The sequence below is a fragment of the Scyliorhinus canicula genome, chromosome 19 (assembly GCF_902713615.1).
Source record: "Scyliorhinus canicula chromosome 19, sScyCan1.1, whole genome shotgun sequence".
Lineage (NCBI taxonomy): Eukaryota > Metazoa > Chordata > Chondrichthyes > Carcharhiniformes > Scyliorhinidae > Scyliorhinus > Scyliorhinus canicula.
The window spans coordinates 48035754-48054590 of record NC_052164.1 but is presented as its reverse complement, the minus strand read 5'-3'; the positions used below and the strand labels follow the sequence as shown (position 1 = coordinate 48054590).

At 44.6% G+C, this 18837-nt stretch overlaps 1 protein-coding gene across 17 annotated transcripts in view; it reads right to left on the bottom strand.

Annotated features, from left to right (window-relative positions):
• tanc2a (tetratricopeptide repeat, ankyrin repeat and coiled-coil containing 2a) overlaps window positions 1-18837 on the bottom strand; it is a 1067833-nt gene that overhangs the window by 30419 nt on the left and 1018577 nt on the right. For 8 of the 17 annotated variants that reach the window (XM_038778854.1, XM_038778853.1, XM_038778860.1 and 5 more), the window contains 3 exons: window positions 18495-18524; window positions 13980-14071; window positions 5293-5460 (listed from right to left, as the gene is read on the bottom strand). In XM_038778854.1, the coding sequence (XP_038634782.1) occupies window positions 5293-5460; window positions 13980-14071; window positions 18495-18524 (290 nt within the window). Of the gene's footprint in view, window positions 1-5292; window positions 5461-10479; window positions 10569-13979; window positions 14072-18494; window positions 18525-18837 lie in introns of those variants that run through there. The other 9 variants (XM_038778857.1, XM_038778863.1, XM_038778867.1 and 6 more) reach the window with 5 other exon arrangements.

Genomic DNA, 18837 nt, shown 5'->3' with positions numbered 1-18837 from the left:
AGCTGCACACAGATGCTGCATTGTTGTTTGATGGTGTGTTTCACCATGAAAAGCTTCCCCTGCAGCTGCATCACACGTGCTTGGAATGCAAACTGCTGGTAATTGGAATTTTAATTATAAATGCATTGGAAGAGGTTGAAAGAGAAGATGCAGTGGTGTTCATTTCCACCTGATGTCAGGAATGGCATCCCAGCCTCTGAATTTCATTCAAAATATAGGCTCAGCGTGGGTGAATTGGTACATCCAACCCAAAGTCAGTGAGATGTCATATGGAGAAGTAATGCTTTCATAATGTTCTTTATCATCCAACTATAATATGCTGTATTTATAGTGCAGTGAACAACCTACCAAACTTTTGTTTCAAAAATGGCAGAATTAAATTACAAGGGTGACACGGTGACACAGTGGTTAGCACTTCTGCATCACAGCATCAGGGACCTGGGTTTAATTCCGGCCTTGGGTGACTGCGTGGAGTTTGCATTCTCCTGTGCCTAAGTGGGTTTCCTCCGGGAGCTCTGGTTTTCCCCCCACAGTCTAAAGGTGTACAGCTTAGTTGGATTGGCCATGCTAAAATTGCTCCTTAGTGTGCAGGGTTGTGCAGGTTAGGTGTGGTTGCCGTGATAGGGCAGGAGACTGGGCCTAGGTAGGGTGCTCTTTCAGAGGGTCGTTGCAGGATCGATGGGCTGAATAGTCACCTTCTGCACTGTAGGAATTCTATGGTCCTATTGAATGTTTTGATCCTTTATTTTGGAAAGCAGTTCATCATTATCATATGTAAGTATTTTTCCCTAACCAAAAATACGATAATTTGTTAATGACTGTACCAGGAATTAGTGAGTGTAGCGATATGCTCTGTCATTGAGCAGTCAAGACACAGAATCAGATTTGTGACTTCCTGCATGGCAAGTGTTTGATCTCGAGTTGGATGCTGGCCCACCAGCTCTGGAAGCGGGAGGCGGCGAGGGAGATAGGGGGAGTTAGGGATGGAGGAGGGAGTCTGGTGCGGACTGCAAGGGGCATTAACGGAGTGTTTAGGACCTTCTATGAGGAGTTATACCGGTCAGTGCAACCTGGGGAGGAGGGGGGAATGGACCGCTTTTTGGACAAGCTAGAGTTGCCGAGAGTAGGGGAGGAGCAGGTGGAGGGTCTGGGGGCGCCAGTTGAGCTGGAGGAGCCTGTCAATGTGATGGGGAGTATGCAGTCAGGGAAGGCACCGGGGCCCGATGGGTTCCCGGTGCAATTTTATAAGCAGTTTTCAGACCTGCTGGGCCCGCTGCTAGTGAGGACCTTGAATGAGGCAAGGCAGGGGGGAGGCTTTGCCCCCGACGATGTCCAGGGTGTTAATTTAATTGATTCTGAAGCGGGATAAGGACCCCCTCCAGTGTGGGTCATACAGGCCGATTTCGCTCCTCAATGTGGACGCGAAACTGCTGGCTAAGATATTGGCCAGGAGGGTGGAGGATGTGGTGCCGCAGGTTATTCACGAGGATCAAACAGATTTTGTGAAGGGGAGGCAGTTGAACGTTAATATGCGGTGGCTCCTTAATGTCATAATGATGCCGGCGGTGGACGGGGAGGCCGAGATAGTGGCGTCAATGGATGCGGAGAAGGCCTTTGACAGGGCAGAGTGGAGATACCTGTGGGAGGTTTTGAGGAGGTTCGGGTTTGGTGAGGGATTTATTAGGTGGGTGAGACTGTTGTATGATGCCTCGGTGGCGAGTGTGGTGACGAATGGGGAGGTGGTCAGAGAACTTTCGGTTGTACTGGGGGACGAGGCAGGGGTGCCCCCTGTCTCCCCTTCTGTTTGCGTTGGCAATCGAACCCCTGGCCATGGCGCTGAGGGAATCGAGGAACTGGAGGGGGATAGTGCAGGGGAGGGGAGGGGGGGAGGGAGATAGTGCAGGGGAGGGGAGGGGGGGGGGGAGGAGCACCGGCTGTCGTTGTACGCAGACGATTTATTGTTGTACGTTGCAGATCCGGCGGTGGGGATGCCGGAGGTAATGAGGATTCTTGGGGAGTTCGGGGACTTCTCTCGGTATAAGCTCAATGTGGGGAAGAGTGAGCTGTTCGTGGTGCATATGGGGGACCAGGAGAGAGAGATAGGGGAGCTTCCGCTGAAAAGGGCAGAGAGGAGCTTCAGATACCTGGGGGTCCAGATAGCCAGGAGCTGGGGGGCCCTGCATAGGCTAAACTTTACGAAGCTGGTGGAGCAGATGGAGGAGGAGTTTAGGAGGTGGGATGTGTTGCCACTCTCCCTGGCGGGCAGGGTCCAGTCGGTTAAAATGACAGTGCTCCCGAGGTTTTTGTTCCTATTCCAGTGTCTACCCATCATGATCCCGAAGGCTTTTTTCAGGAGGGTCAGTGGGAGTATTACGGGGTTTGTGTGGGTGCAGAAGACCCCGAGGGTGAGGAGGGAATTCCTGGAGCAGGGTAGGGAAGTGGGAGGGTTGGCGCTGCCCAACCTGTGTGGGTACTACTGGGCTGTGAATGTGGCAATGATACGTAGGTGGGTGATGGAGGGGGAGGGGGCGGCATGGAAGAGGTTGGAGGCGGCGTCCTGTGTGGGCACGAGCTTAGAGGCGCTGGTGATGGCGCTGTTGCCGCTCCCCCCAGCAAGGTATCCTACGAGTTCGGTAGTGGTGGCTACCCTCAAAATCTGGGGGCAGTGGAGGCGGCATAGGGGGGAGGTGAAGGCTTCAGTTTGATCTCTGATACGGGGGACACCGGTTTGTACCAGGGAGGATGGACGGAGGGCTTTTGAGCTGGCACAGGGCAGGTATCAGGCGGATGGGGGACTTCTTTCTCGATGGGAAGTTTGCGACCTTAGAGGAGTTGGAGGGGAGGTGGGGTCTCCCCCCAGGGAACACCTTCAGGTATATGCAGATCAGGGCGTTTGTTAGGCGGCAGGTGGCGGAGTTTCCACTGTTGCCGCCAAGTGGGGTTCAGGACAGGGTGCTCTCGGGGATGTGGATCGGTGAGGGGAGGATCTCGGCAATCCATCAAGTGATGCAGGGGAGGAGGAGGCCTCGGTGGAAGAGCTGAAAGAGAAGTGGGAGGAGGAGCTGGGAGAGGAGATCGAGGAGGGGACGTGGGCGGATGCTCTAGGGAGGGTGAATTTCTCCTCCTCTTGCGCGCGGCTTAGTTTAATCCAACCAAAGGTGCTGCATAGGGCGCATATGACTGGGACAAGGCTGAGCCAGTTCTTTGGGCGAGAGGACAGGTGTGGCAGGTGTTCGGGGAGCCCAGCAAACCACACACACATGTTCTGGGCGTGTCCTGCATTGGAGGGCTTTTGGAGGAGTGTTGCAGGGACCTTGTCAAGGGTGGTTGACTCCAGGGTGGAGCCGGGTTGGGGGCTCGCAATTTTCGGGGTAGCATCGGAGCCGGGAGTGTAGGAGGCGAAAAAGGCCGGAATTCTGGCCTTTGCGTCCCTGCTAGCCCGGCCAGGATTCCTTTACAGTGGAAGGATGCGAAGCCCCCAAGCGCGGAATCCTGGGTCAGCGACATGGCAGGGTTCATTAAGCTGGAGAGGGTTAAGTTTGCCCTGAGGGGGTCGGTGCAAGGTTCTTCCGGCGGTGGCAGCCGTTTCTAGACTTACTGGCGGAGCATTAGGGTGCAGTCAACTTCAGCAGCAACCCGGGGGGTGGGGTTGGGGGGGTGGTTATTTGTTCGTTATGGGGGATGGGTGTGTGGTTTCATGGTTTCATGTTCATTATTTTTGTTAATTTATTGCTTTTGTATTGGTTTTTCTGTTTTTCCTTTGTTTTGTTGGCTAAAATTTGTTGAAAATTTGAATAAATATTATTTTTTTTAAAAAGTGTTTGATCTCAATCATGTCCTCAAGGGAAGTTTTCAGGATTAAGGTCACAGAGGTTGATAGATTTAATGCAGCCTGCTTTTGAATGCTAATTTCAAGTTAAAACACACTACATTCAGCAGTCCATCTAACTGCCCAGTCTACTGTGAAATTATGCATCCTAGAAGGAAAACCTTAAAAGAGAGGGGAATAAATACAAAATGTGTGATTTTCTTTTGAAACAATTGAACGGAGATACAGTAGCATGACATTTAGTGTTCAAGCTGTCAATCAACTGTACAGCGACAGAAGCTGTTGAGTCAGACAACAGCCAAGCCCATAACTTCCAGTTACACCCAATCCCAAGCGACTGCATTAAGCCAGATGCACAATCAAATCCAGTTTCTAATTCAAAATCCAGACCATAAGGTCAATTTAAACTCTGAACGTGATAATTCAAGCAAAGGATGCAGTTACAATTGTTATAACCTTGGACAAAACCCATTAATATAAATTGCATCAGAGCAATCATGTACGAGAAAATCATCTTCAGCGTTGCCTGCTAATGTTGTCAGCAAGCAATTGCTTTCTGCAAGAGATGTCAGAGGCCAATTGTGCAGACACTACCTGCCTGCTTATGCTCAGCCTCTACAAGAACCTTATGACAATGAGGCAAAAACCTCTTTTGAAATCAGTTCATTCCTAAGGCATGACATTGCAAATATTAACCGCAGCTTTTGGCAATGAGGTAACTTCCTGCCCTTCAGGTTACAGTACTGCTCATGAACACGTTATAGAAGCCAAACCTTCAGTTCAGAGTCTTACCACAACAGCTCTCTATTGTAATCAGTGTTTGCTTCCGGCTGCACACCTGTGGTTTTTACTAGCTGCTATGGATTGTGGCAACATTAGTACACGGTTGTTAGGCTCAGACGCAGCTCCGTTTTAATTAAGCACTGGCAGTTGAGGAAAAATAAACCTTTCCATTGATCCTTCGTTACAAAATAGCAAACATTGACAGCATTGTAAATTATTATTTTTTGCATGATTTAAGAATTATTGCTTTTAAGGAAATTATTACAGAATTACTGCATTACTGATGACATATCGGGAGGAATTTAGGATTAATCCTCTTCGTGCAGAGTTACTTGTGATTATTGGGAATCCAGATAGAGGTCAATGCGTACCTCATACACTGTGGCCAGTAAAGCATTACAGAAGGCACTGACCTCTATGTCTAAAGTCCAGAAATATGCGCCACTCAATGGCATTTGTAAAATTCACCCCATTATTACCATATTCACTGGCATTATTTAATTTCTATTATGCAGAGCAATACATACTAATGCACCCAAAATTGATAATGTAGCTTACACACGTGTATTGTGGTTATAATACGAGGCAAAACCTTTCTTAGTCATGAAAAGCTGTCTAATGTGTTAGGAGATCGGTGACACTTTAGCTTTAAGGGAAGCACCCTGCGCTTTCTTATTTACCAAAGAGGCCATTGGACATACATTCATTTTCCTCCGACATCGTGAGAGGTTCAGCAATAGGGACACCTTCAGCTCCCGAAAAGTTTTCAAATCCTCTCCGAATCCTTCTCGTGGGAACTTCTTCAATGCGTATTGGTATCGTTGCGCTGCTTCCTTCACTTTTCCTTTCTGATTAAGGAGAGAGAAAAAACATTATTATAAACAGAGTAAGCTTAAATAAAATGCTCAATTCAAGAAATTGTATTTTTGAGGTTTGATAACCAGGAAGTTGGAGCTAAAAGTAATTAACTAGAGCCTGATTTCGGAATCAACTAGAGTCAGGTCTTGAGATTAATTGGAGTCAAATGTTAGGATTAACCAGAGGGAGGTATTGGGTTCAGTTTGGGATTACCGAGACACACTTTTTGGGATGGCCTGGTGGCAGATCTCTTTGGACCTCATATGGAGATATTTCAAGATTTTGCAAAACAAACCAAAACCAAGGAATAAACCAATCGATATTGTCCCAAACAGGACTGCAGTCAGTCTCATACTTCAGTTACTCACTGCTTTTGGTCCTGCTTCCATCACGTGATGTCATCAAAGAATGGACTTTTACTCCCAATATTTTGGTCTTACTTCACATAAAGTCTAACTAGACACCTCATTTCAGCAACAAGTTATATCCACGTTTACAATTGGCTGCTCGATGCAATGATAATTCCAAATAATAAATTAGATTTGAACCCTGGAGGACTCATCTCACTATGTGATTATGGTGCTGCTTATTCTCGCAAGTGCTAACAAACTATTAACATCCTGCTCAGGATCTGTAACCTGTACTGCATTTACAATGAAACCAATTATCATGAAAAATAACCATCTTTTCACAACAAGAATACTAATGTGCATTGGGGGGAGCAAATCAAATAGAATATTAATCAGGTTTCAAGATTAAAATTCCTCGATGTCAAACATCAATTTATATGCATTTCTTTTAACATGGTGTACAATATTCACTGATACTTCTATAGAGGGGACATGAACTGCAGACTGGCTGACTGCTTTGTGAAAATCTCCCTTCCACCCCCAAGAATTGTTAACTTCCCTGTGGCTCATAGCCCAGCTTTGTCTCCCATTCTCCACACAAATCTTTCAATCCTTGGCTTCTAATACCGCTCAAATGTGAGCATATGTTGAAACTCTGTTTCCTTAAATGCACACTCCATCTGAATGTACAGAATTGGCCTTAGTATCTCATCAATATCCTGTACCTTCCTGGTCTGACTTTAGAAACTACACCCTGATACTCTTACCTGCTTATCACATTCACATTCGATGTTCTTTTCTACTTTGAAGCCGTTTTATCCACCTCTTCTTCTAATGTGTTGGATGTCATTTCTCCGTCACTTATTTCACCTCTTTCCAGCTTATGTGCTACTAAAGCATGCATGACACTTTGTAATGTTTGACCTTTACCTGTTGTCTCTAATGCTTTAAAGAATTTCCAAACAGCACTCAGAACAGGTGTAAGGTGAACATCTAAATACATTTTTCCTCTCACACCACACAAAGCATCATTAAAATGAGTCAGTGCAGACACCCAGAAGATCCAGTTTCAGATCTAGTTTAAGAATGTGAAAAATCAATGTTCTACACCATCATGAGCGGTTTCACGTCAACAACAATTTGATATCACATGGCGTCTTTAAAATAGTAAAACAACCCAAGGCATTTAACAAAACAGCATTATTAAACAAAATCTGAACCGAGACAAGTAGGGAGTTATTAGGTCAATGAGCCAAAGGAAGAGGCTTTGAGGAGTGCCTTAAAGGAGACAAGAGACATGGAGTGGCAGACAGATTTAGGGAGTTAGTTCGAGAAGTTAGGGCCAATGCAGTGAAGGTACAGCTTTCAATGGCAGAACAGCATCCAAAGTGGATGGACAAGAGGCCAGAATTTAAAGTGTGCAGAAAACTTGGAGGGTTGTGGGCTGGAGGAGGTGGCAGAGATAAACAGGGTTTGCCTTTGAAAGTCACATTAAAGCACTCTATAATTCTCCAAAAGGCAGTCGTCGATTTAAGAAGCCTAAATTTTTACCACTCCAGCTGACGCTATGCTTCCCTACACAACTCCCTAGCCAGTTAGCCAGTCTAGTTATCTTCCTTTTTATTATGTTCGGAGAGGGAAGTTTGAAGTTCAGCCAGCAGGTGTCAGGCTTATCTTACAAGACAAATGGCTGATTTTGCATAAGATGCTATGACACGAGGTGCTCGGAAGCATGCTACAGCACTTGTGGAATCATCCTCAGTAGGCTTTCTTTGGCAGCTCCCAGTGACAAAGCAGACTGGAATTTTGGGGATATAGCCCATTGCTCCCCTGTGCAGTAGGGCAGTGTTCCCAATTTAAAACAAAAATTATATTTAATACGATTTTACATTTTAGAAACAGACGCAAAAAAGTTACAAAATAATGCCATACGTAAGAAGTGAGAAAAAAAAATCGGCTCAACGTAAATGAGCACAGAATGGGACAGGAGAATGACACCACGACTGGCTCAGTAGGTCATTGGGTGAAGCCGAATATCCATGCGACCCCAACAAGAGCAGGATAAAGTCATAAAAACATGACAGGATGGTGCACTTCCTCCCACTTCAGCAGCCAGGTCAGGTGCACACCATCACACAAACCATCACACAAATCCCTTAGCTCCAGCAGCACCACAGGTATCAGCAACCCAACATATCCACCTCTCTTGGATATCAGACCCAACTGCACCATGCAAGAGCCAGTAACAGATACATCACACCCAGCACTGCAAAAAAAGAAAAATCAACGAGAACCCCAGCTCTGAGGGGAAATTACAAAACTACCTCACAACGCAATCTAACCACCATCCAGGCCCAGAACAGAAACAATATCAATTGTGGAGCCAGGATATTATGAAGAGGGCAGGCAACGACACGTCCAAGTTGTTTTTAGACCCAGGTTCTCCCATTGAAGATGAGAAGAGAGAAAAGATTAGAGCTATCAGAAACCACCTTTCCAGAAACTTCACTTCTAAGTAGCTCAGGGGAAAGACTAAAACTAAGCAAGAGTCGAACCAGAGGACTCAACCCCCAAGACCTTCCAGAAGAGAAAAATAAGAAAGAGAGCATGAACCATCAGAACTAATCACTCAGATAAGGAAACATCATCTAACCTAAGGCCCTACATTTCTCGGGCAATTGCCCGACACACACCAACAAAGAGAATCAACTACTCAATCAACAAGGGGCCATCATACCTACTCCAGGGAAAAAAACAGGATACCTACTCAGAGCAGCGCTCAGCTCATCTAAGTCCCCTCACACCTGGTGGAGGGGGGAGGGGTCCAAACCCAATCTCACCAGACCGCCTACCCCCAACCCCACCTCCTGAAGGTGCCCTCAGGAGAGGGCACTCCCAATCCTCGGGGATGACAGGATATCGATCACAACAATGGTCCTGGCATAGCCCAGCACCATCCTAAAAACAATTCAGGAAATTATGTACCCAGGACCTCTCATACAACTCCCAAACCCCATATACCCTATCAAACCCTACCCTACCAATTCTAGGGCAAGGCACCACTTCAACTCACAAAAGGAGAGAAAGGATAACACTCCAGCCCTAGCCAGGAAGGGACCCCAGAAGAAGAACCATCAGACACCCATCAAATGGGTGTCCTGGGAGGAAGGGCCAGTCCTCCAATCCCGTCATTTTACAGCACCCCCCCCCGTTCCACTGGGCCTGACCAGAACCAGGTCCAATAGCATGCTCACCCAGACGAGAGAAGAATTGAGGCAACAGCCAACTCAATCTGCGGAAATCACCCCTTAACAAAGGATACCCAAGGCTACCCCCTCCTCCACCATCCTCAACCACGTCGACAGACTCCATTCTGCCTGCTCTAATAACAGACAAGATACTCTATCGGCTCCAATATTACTGAGAAGAGAGAGACCCATGATGGGAGAAAAGACAAATTGAACCTGAAGGAAGAGTCGGACAGAACCCAGTCCTCCCTAGGATAACACAAAGTCTGTCCAGGGTTTTAAAGGATAAAAGATCGGATTCTTAAATTCAAATCAAAAGTAAAAATTGACACGGATTAGCTCTAACTCTGGCGGGGGGAGAAAGAGAGACAAAGAACACCCCCCACTCTCAACCACAAGGATTATAAGAAACTATAAAGCATGATTACATTTGGTATTAAAGCTGTGCACAAATCCCATTTTCCATATTTAATTAAACAAGAACTTGCTCATTAGGATAACCGGTGGTTCAGACCATCACACCTATATTACACACTCCCCTGTCGGACACTGACAGCATTCAGCAAGCCACAACATGATCAGCGAGCAATGTCCAGGTAACAACTGAATTGCAGAATAGTCCTCATGATAAAGACATCTTTCAGGACGCATAAAGAAAGCAAAAGCCAAGGTTAAACAGGATCAATGAGCACTCTTCAGAATTCCAACGATCAAAGCCCGAGACATGATTACTTCCACCATGCCGTCTCACCATCATTAAGGCGATCTACAGCCTAGGCCCGGCCAGGCGGATGACTTGACCGGTTTCGCCACCTCCAACCCCTCACAGCGAGCATCAGGGTCAGGGCAGACCAGTGATTGGTCAGAAAAACCGGCCTAGGCCTCAAAGACAGGATGCGTTGTGCTCCCAATTTAAAAAATATATATATTATATATTCCCACCTCCCTTTCATCCACTCCACGCAGTTCCTCTTCTTTCAATTTTCCTTCAATTAGGTGCAAGCAAAGTGTAGACATTCCTAATACTTCCTATACTTCTCCATAAATCTTCTAACCTTTGCTGAGTGCTCACAGGTGGTCAGAGTTCCTATTGCAGGGAATCACAGGCACACACATGTCTTATCACCACTGTGGTGGAGCACATTCTTCCATTAACAGACCGGAGTATCTGTTCAGCTCCATATTATCTATTTAAATTAAACCTAAAATTTGATTTGGAAATGATGGGAACAATCTGTTTTCAGACAGTCCCAAAGAGCATTGTCTTGTCTCCCCGACTATCAAATCCCCTTATCATGTAAGGGTGTGTCGGGCAGATGCGATCCAAATTTGATGTTTTGTATCTCTGTAATTTAATATCACACTCCTGAGGCTGGAAAGTTTAAGTGAAAGGCAATCCAAATACACTAACCATTGACCTCTCCATATTCTGGTCATTATGAGATGGCCATTCTTTTGATAGGCTATTAAAAAAGGCAAGGATAGCACTGAGGTTCATTTCTAGAGGAATAGAATTGAAAAGCAGAGTTTTGTTAAACATGTATAGAACCATGTTAGACCACACTTAAGAGTACTGTGAACAGTTCTATCATAAAAATAAATAGCAGCACTGGAGAAGGTGCAAAATGGTTTAATCAAAGGATACCAGGGGCTGGATTCTCTGACCCCCCGCCGAGTCGGAGAATCGCCGGGGGCCGGCGTGAATCCCGCCCCCGCCGGATTCTCCGGCACTGGATATTCGCCGGGAGCGGGAATCGCGGCGCACATGTCGGCAGCCCCCCCCCCCCCCCCCCCTCGGCGATTCTCCGGCCTGTGATGGGCCGAAGTCCCGCTGCTGTAATGCCGGTCCTGCCGGCGTTAATCAAACCACCTCCCTTACCGGCGGGACAGGCAGCGCGGGCGGGCTCCGGGGTCCTGGGGGGGGGGGGGGGGGGGGGGGAGGGTGGAGGAGCCCCCACGGTGGCCTGGCCTGCGATCGGGGCCTACCGATCCGTAGGTGGACCTGTGCCGTGGGGACACTCCTTTCCTTCCGCGTCGGGCATCAACCTCAGCGATGGCGGAGGTGACCCCCCTGCGCATGCGCGGGGATGACGTCAGCAACCACTGATGCTCCCGCACATGCGTGGACTTCCGCCGGTCGGCGGAGTCCCTTCGGCCCCGGCTGGCGTGGCACCAAAGGCCTTTCCAGCCAGCCGGCGGTGCGCCAACCACTCCGACGCGGGCCTAGCTCCTAAAGGTGAGGGCTTGGCCTTTAAAGGTGTGGAGGAATCCGCACCTTTGGGCCGGCCCAACGCTGGAGTGGTTCACGCCACTCCATCCCGCCGGGACCCCCCGCCCCGCTGGGTAGGGGAGAATTCAGCCCCAGAACTGAGAGTCATCTGGAAAGACTGAGAGTCATCTGGAAAGACTGAGCAGGTTGAGGCTTCTTACTCTAAAAAACAGACTGGGGGTTGATTGAGGTATTTTAAGATTATAAAAAGATTTGGTAAAGTAGACACATAGAGAAAATGAAAGCCAGGGTCCAAAATGAAGAACATAAGAAATAGGAGCAAGAGTAGGCTATACAGCCTGAGCCTTTTCTACTATTCAGCAATTTATGCTTCTACACCACTTTCCCGACCTATCCCCATATCCCTTGATTCCTCCTATTTAATCCTAATGTGGAGATGCCGGCGTTGGACTGGGGTGAGCACAGTAAGAAGTCTTACAACACCAGGTTAAAGTCCAACATGTTTGTTTCAAACACTAGCTTTCGGAGCACTGCTCCTTCCTCAGGTGAATTCCGAAACCTAGTGTTTGAAACAAACATGTTGGACTTTAACCTGGTGTTGTAAGACTTCTTACTATTTAATCCAGGAGGGAATTTCGGAAAAACCTCTTTGCCCAGAAATAGATTAGAATGTGAAACGTGTTGCTATTAGCTGAAATGAGCAACATAGATTCATATAAGGGAGGCTCGATAAACTTTAATAAAATAGTGGAGAAAGGGATAACAGAATGTTTTAATGGGCTTTGATGAAGAAGGTTGGGAGGAGGTTCATGTGGAGCATAAACACCAGCATGGCCTGTTGGGCCGAATGTTTTGTTTCTGTGCTGAAAATATTAGCTTAACACCTCCTCTGCAATGTTATCCAATTTTATTTTCCACAGTCTGTCATATACTTAATTGAAATTGTCAATTTATTTTGTGTCTTATCAATTAGCATCACGGATGTAAAATTCAATAGAATTTTTGCCATCTTTAGATAGCTTTGTGAAACTATTTCTGATTGCTGCTTCAAAGGGGCTGGTTTAGCACAGGGATAAATTGCTGGCTTTGAAAGCAGACCAAGGCAGGCCAGCAGCACGGTTCAACTCCCGTACCGGCCTCCCCGAACAGGCGCCGGAATGTGGCGACGAGGGGCTTTTCACAGTAACTTCATTTGAAGCCTATTTGTGACAATAAGCGATTTTCATTTTATTTCATTCAAACTCTACAGAGTAATGAGAACATTTTAGGAAACATGTGATTTCAGGGGATTATATGATGAAAAATTGCATACTTAATGTGAAAGGATAATGTTTTTGTACAATCTGCCAACCTAGGTAGGTTGATATTTTAAAGCTACAAAAATTTGTAAAAATGAGATTCCCTCCTCCTTCAATTTTGCTGCAGGCAGGTATCAATGTAACAAGATCGATCTTGTATTAAATTGACTCAGAGGGTTACAGGATGCACAGAATTATTTGGAGAAATGGCAGAAGGCAACATTATCTACTAACGACATAGAGGATAGTTTCATTGATTTTGTCCCGTACATTTGAATATTAATTGATCTATTTTATCAAGGTATCTCAATTTCTATCCTCTCATTGTGAATGAAAAATCTGCAAATTGCAACTGGAAATGTGTGCACAGTTACAGCTATTCTTTGCGTGCATGAAATTGGGTAGTGGATAAGACATTTATCGCAACTCTCAGAGGTCCATTCTAATATGGTTGGACATTTGAATCTGGCAGCCGCAAGCAGAACTAAATCGCCTCAGAAGAAAGGTGCACAATTTAGGGTGACACTAACTCTCCCCTATGCCTAGACGAAGTATAATGCACAACGGCATGACGTCATAGGGCGCGATCTAACGGCTTCATCTCGCCCTGAGGCCATTAAATCGCACGAGTTTTACACAGCTTGTTACGCTTCACGAGATCAGCGGTGGGATCCAGATTTGCATATTCAAGTGATCAGTTTAACTCATTTAAATATGTTCACGCCAGAGTTATCCAAGGTATTGGACCCAACAGCCTCACTTCGGAGAACATGAGAGGACGCTATTTAGCACTGGTTTCCACAAACATGGATCAGGCCTACTGGCACTTGGGGGGGGGGGGGGGGGGGGGTTTCAGACAGTCAGGGTCTGGGCAGGGTGGTGTTCTGGCACTCCCAATGCCACCTGGACACTATGGCATAGGTACCATGCCCAGGTGGCGGATCGGGCCTGGAGGTGCCTTGTCCTTATGAGGTGTGGTGCGGGGGGGGCTCAAGGACACCCTTATTGGAAAGCTGGGGGGCCCCCCCGAGGCCGCATTGGGAATAGCGCCCCAATCTCTTTATGCACTGGTGAGCTGAGCTTGTTATTGCAGGAAATGAGCCAAACTGTGACCTCAGCCGAGGCCCAGGAATGAAGCAGAGTCCTATTTAATAGCAGGGCCCCTCTCGGCGCTGCAAGTGCCGGGAAACACCCCGGCAAATGGTCCCAAAACAGAACTCTGTTTCATTTCTATTAATAAAGGATAGGTTATAAAACTTAGGGGAAATGAAGAGAGAGAAATAAGAGAAACATGAATAAAGGGGAATATTAATTTTATGGAGCTGTTCAAAGCTAACTTGGATTGTTTAGCCCTCATGCCAATTAATCTCTGGTTCATCCCACCTTGTAAAACATGTCTCCTTCTTCCATCAGCTTGCTCAGGAGGATGATCATGATGTCCGGTTTTGAGGTGGCCATTGCCCACGTCGCTGGACCTGCAGTGCACAGGATGCATGAGGGGTAAAACACACATAATGCTAGGGTAGGAAACTATATGAAAAACACCAATAGGATAATGGAGGTAGAGAACAACTTTGTAATTAGGTATTGTGCCACATAACTATCATTTAAAATGGTGTCATCCTCATTTGTTGGGGTTTGCAATCTGTAATATTTACAAGCTCATTAAATGCAAATCTGCTTTAAAATGTCCACTTTCACATTAATTACTAACAGTTTGGGAGGAGAGCTTATTTTTGATGTATCTGTGTGTTTCAGTGTGAAAAAAATCACTTTGTAAATAAAGTGAATTGGAATGCATTTTACAGAAAATAATTACTCCATGTATTGGATGAAAACATGGGGATCTAATTTTGCCGAACCTCAACCCAACCCTGCTTCAGCTGTACTGAGCCAAAGTGGGAAAGGTCAGACAATATCTGACAACGTTCTTTGGACAACAGCTGTGAGAATCGTGCTAATGTTTGTAAATTAGCTTTTTGTGGTCTGTCAAACTAGTGTGTAACTTGTATGTTGGTGGAAATGTTTTCCTGGCTGTGTGTTTTCCTCCAATATAAGCACAATTTGAAGTCTTGCAGTATGGATTTGTTTTCATTTAGAATAGATTTTGAGATTCTGAAAGCTATTTGATATTTAGCAGAAAAAAGGAACCTTGCTTTCAGCAGTTTTTTTGGTTGATATTTGCAAAGTTCAAAGAAGCATAAAGGCACTGCCCTGACGCGAGTTAATATTCTGCTAAACGCTGTGTTTGGTGCACTGGTTAACAGAATTACATAATTTTCTCAGTGCAGAAGAGGCCATTCAGCCCATCGAGTCTGTACTGGCTCACTGAAAGAGCATTCTACCTAGCCCCATTTCCCCTGCCTTATCCCGTAACCTTGCACATTCTTTCTATTCAGAAAACAAGACAATTCCTCTTTGAATACCTTGATTGAACCTGCCTCCACCAACCTCTCAGGAAACCCTACCCACTCTGATGTGAGAACATTTGTTTTCCCCACATCACTTTCTCCTTTTGAATCTGTGCCCTCTAGCTCTTGATGCTCTCGAGTGGGAAGAGTTTCTCACTATTTACACTATCCATACCCCTCAGAATGTTAAATACCTCTATCGACTCTCCTCTCAGCCTTATTTTCTCCAGGAAAAATATTCCCAACCTTTCCAATCTATCCTCGTAGCTACAGCTCTTTATCTCTGGAATCATTCTTGTGAATCTCCTCTGGAGTCTCTCCAATGCTTTCTCATCCTTCCTCAAGCATGATTCCCAGAACTGGGTGCATTACTCCAGATGAGGCCTAACTAGTGTCTTCTACAAGTTCAACATGACCTCCTTACTCTTGTCCTCAATGTCCCTATTAATAAAGCCTAAGATATATGCTTTTTTACCTGCTCTCTCAACATACCCAACTACCTCCAATGATTTATGCACATATACAGCAAGGTCCCTGTTCCTCCACCTTGTGCAAAACCTCTGTGCACTACTTTAGCAATGTTACAAAAATGGGTTAAAGATTTGCTAAAATCACAGGGACAGAGTTTTTAAAAAAGTGCATGAACCAGCGTGTTAGAAGCAGCACTCAGTGAGACTTCAATCCTCTTGTGCCAATTGATCTCCTTCCTGAAAATTACTTTTATAATATTATGCATTGATATATCATCTTGTTGCACCTCATTTAACAAGTTTATTTTATAGTAGAAGGTTGCTGAGAATATTTAATCTAACTGTTTGAAACACAAGCTATAAGGCCAGCAATAAAAGCTATATGGCTTCAATGTAATTTAAAATGATCACCGTAAAATTCAATAAAATGTGTCATTGCTCAGTCCTGAAGGGGAAGACACAAAGAACAAACAAAGATAAGCAGCAGGGGCTGGAAGATGGAGAGATTTGCAGCTTTTGATCAGATCAGAATGAAAACATATTGAACTGGTGTTTCAATCCCAATTTAGGCAGAGAAATCACTTGGATTTAACTGGCCCCTTTGAAATGGAGCTTAGGCATCATTCCATTAAACCAAACAGAAATGACCAACTGCAAACCCAGCACTGATTCAGGTGGGTGGTGATCATAAAAATTGCTGTAATTCTCGGAACAACTGCGGATGTAAACATGTTCCAAAAATGTGACCTATAAACTATGCAAAATAGCATAATAGTAAAAATTACAGTGTAGTCTGTAACAGCCAACATCACTACAGCATGGAATGATACCTTTAAACCAGCTTTTGGTGAATTTTGCACTAGTCAAGGGGAGGGTGTAGCTTTGGGAAACATACTTTTTCTCATTTCAGGACATCTAATGTTGATACAAATCTACATTGTCAATTTGGTGAGCCAGCAATATATAACAAACATATTGCTCACTTTAATGTGACTTTGGTTTCCTTGTATAAAACAGATCTAATAAAGTGCACGTTAAGAGCATTCTGATTATTGGTTATGCAAGCAAACTATGTCCACATAGTCCGCTCATCCTCATTAAGACAGGACAGGAGATTATACTTCTAATTTTAGTAAATTTGACAGCCAATTTGCAGGCAGCTAAAATTGCTGATGGGATTCTTGATTAGTAATCTGGCACGATACAATGGATGTTGCAATAACACACTGCCTTTTTACAGGATTTTAAATGAAGTAAAACAATTTAATACCGTCATTTTGACACCTCACTGAGTAGATGGATCAAAACCAGAAAATACACTGTATTCTCAAAAACATTCTGAATCTGGATTTAAGGCCAAAGGCAGAGAGATATAATTTAGATGGCTAGTCCATTTCAGCTTTAGATTAATAATGAGGCTATCCAGCTTCCTATGAAAAATCTTAATCAGAAGCACCAGGTCAAATAAATATTCAGCTGATTGAGAAAATTACAAGGTAAAAATGGGTTGTTTACCAAGGCATCTAGTTTGGATTTGATTAGCAAGTCAACATTATAATTTGTTGCACTGACGTTCTTCCAAGTGTTGTAAACAGCAGCCGTAATGATTATTTTTATAAGGGTTTTCAATGACTCAGTCACCCGTAAATGTGTAAAAAACGGTTGCCATTTGAGATTCTTTTATTTAAATGCAACAAACCTGGATGAGATTGTGTTATGTTATTTGTGGAAGTGATTGGAACAGAGACAAATCGCAATGATTTGAATCACTGGCTCTTTAGATCGACATGTCAGTTTCAGACACCGTCATCAATACAGGCATAAATTAAATGAGGAATTGCGCAGCACCGGTGCCTAGTTCTGCAACTATAATTTCTGTGGCCCTAAGGATAGGGAATTATACTACAGTAACTGCTCTCAGACTTGCAAACTGATATTCTGTAATATGAATTAATTTAAGTCTAAAGACTGTCATCGATTTTACATTCAAAAGCTTTCTTCAAAATTGTGCAGAGGATCCTGGTAGTTTAGAAATCAGTATGTGTGTGGTGGAGGCAGGTTCAGTCGAGGCATTCAAGAGGGAATTAGATGATTACTTGAATAGAAACAATGTGTAGCGGTACGGAGAAAAGGCAGGGGAATGGCACTAAGTCATGATGCTCGCCTGGAGAGCTGGAGCAGAAACGTTGGGCCAAGTGGCCTCTTTCTGTGCCGTAACAATTCTGTGAGTTCACATTAATGTAGGAGGGAGAAGAAATGAAGGGGGGGGGGGAGGGTAGATTATTAAAGTTTTGGGAATTGTTTTTGTTGATGAAGCAGTTACTGCAATTGATAAAAACTGAGAAAAGCAGAAGGAAGAACTTGTATTTATAGAGTGCCTCATCACATCCTCAGGACCTGCTAAAATGTTTCACGAGTAATTACTTCTGAAGTATAATGACTGTTGTAATGTTAATAAATTTGACAGCCAATTTGCAGACAACTAGAATTGCTGATGGGATTAATTAGAACGGACAACAGCATTATGATAACCTGGCATCAATACAGTGGTTGATGGGGGCTAGAAATGTCCATAATATTGTTGCAATCACTCCAAATAGAGATTTGGAACACTGAATCATAGTATATTATAACGAATGAGAAAATGCTGGAAAATCCCAGCAGGCCTGGCAGCATCTGTAGGGAGAGAAACGAGCTAACGTTTCGAGTCCGATGACTCTTTGTCAAAGCTTTGACAAAGAGTCATCGGACTCGAAACGTTAGCTATTTTCTCTCCCTATAGTTGCTGCCAGACCTGTTGAGATTTTCCAGCATTTTCTCTTTCGATTCAGATTCCAGCATTTGCAGTAATTTGCTTTTATCATAGTGTATTGTGTTGTTGTTTACCAAATAAGTTGTTCTCTACAACAATCCTATTGGTTGTTTTCATTAGGGGTGGATAAATTAAAAAGAATTGTTCATGCTGTCCAGACTAAACTGAAGAAAGGCAAAAAAAAACAACAAATATCAGAATGTACCTCGAGGACGACTTGGGAGTGTTTGACAACCTTTCCCAGTGATGAAAAAAGGAGAAAAAAAGGAAGGGTTTTTTCAAAAAAATGTGAAGATGAAAAACAGAAAGAATAAAAAAATAGCAGTGAGCAAGCAGCAAAGCTAGTGCACCAGCAAATCATTGTACAAAAACACAGCGCATAAGAGGAATTTGTGAAGCCAGCAGCAGACACACAGAAAGCTACCGAAAGCACAGTTACATCTAGAAGCAGCAGTCCCAAGGCTGGAAGAATCCAATGGAGATGGGAACCTGGATCTCAAGGTGTTAAAAAAATATATAGGTCCTAGTTGCTCTACATACATGGGTAA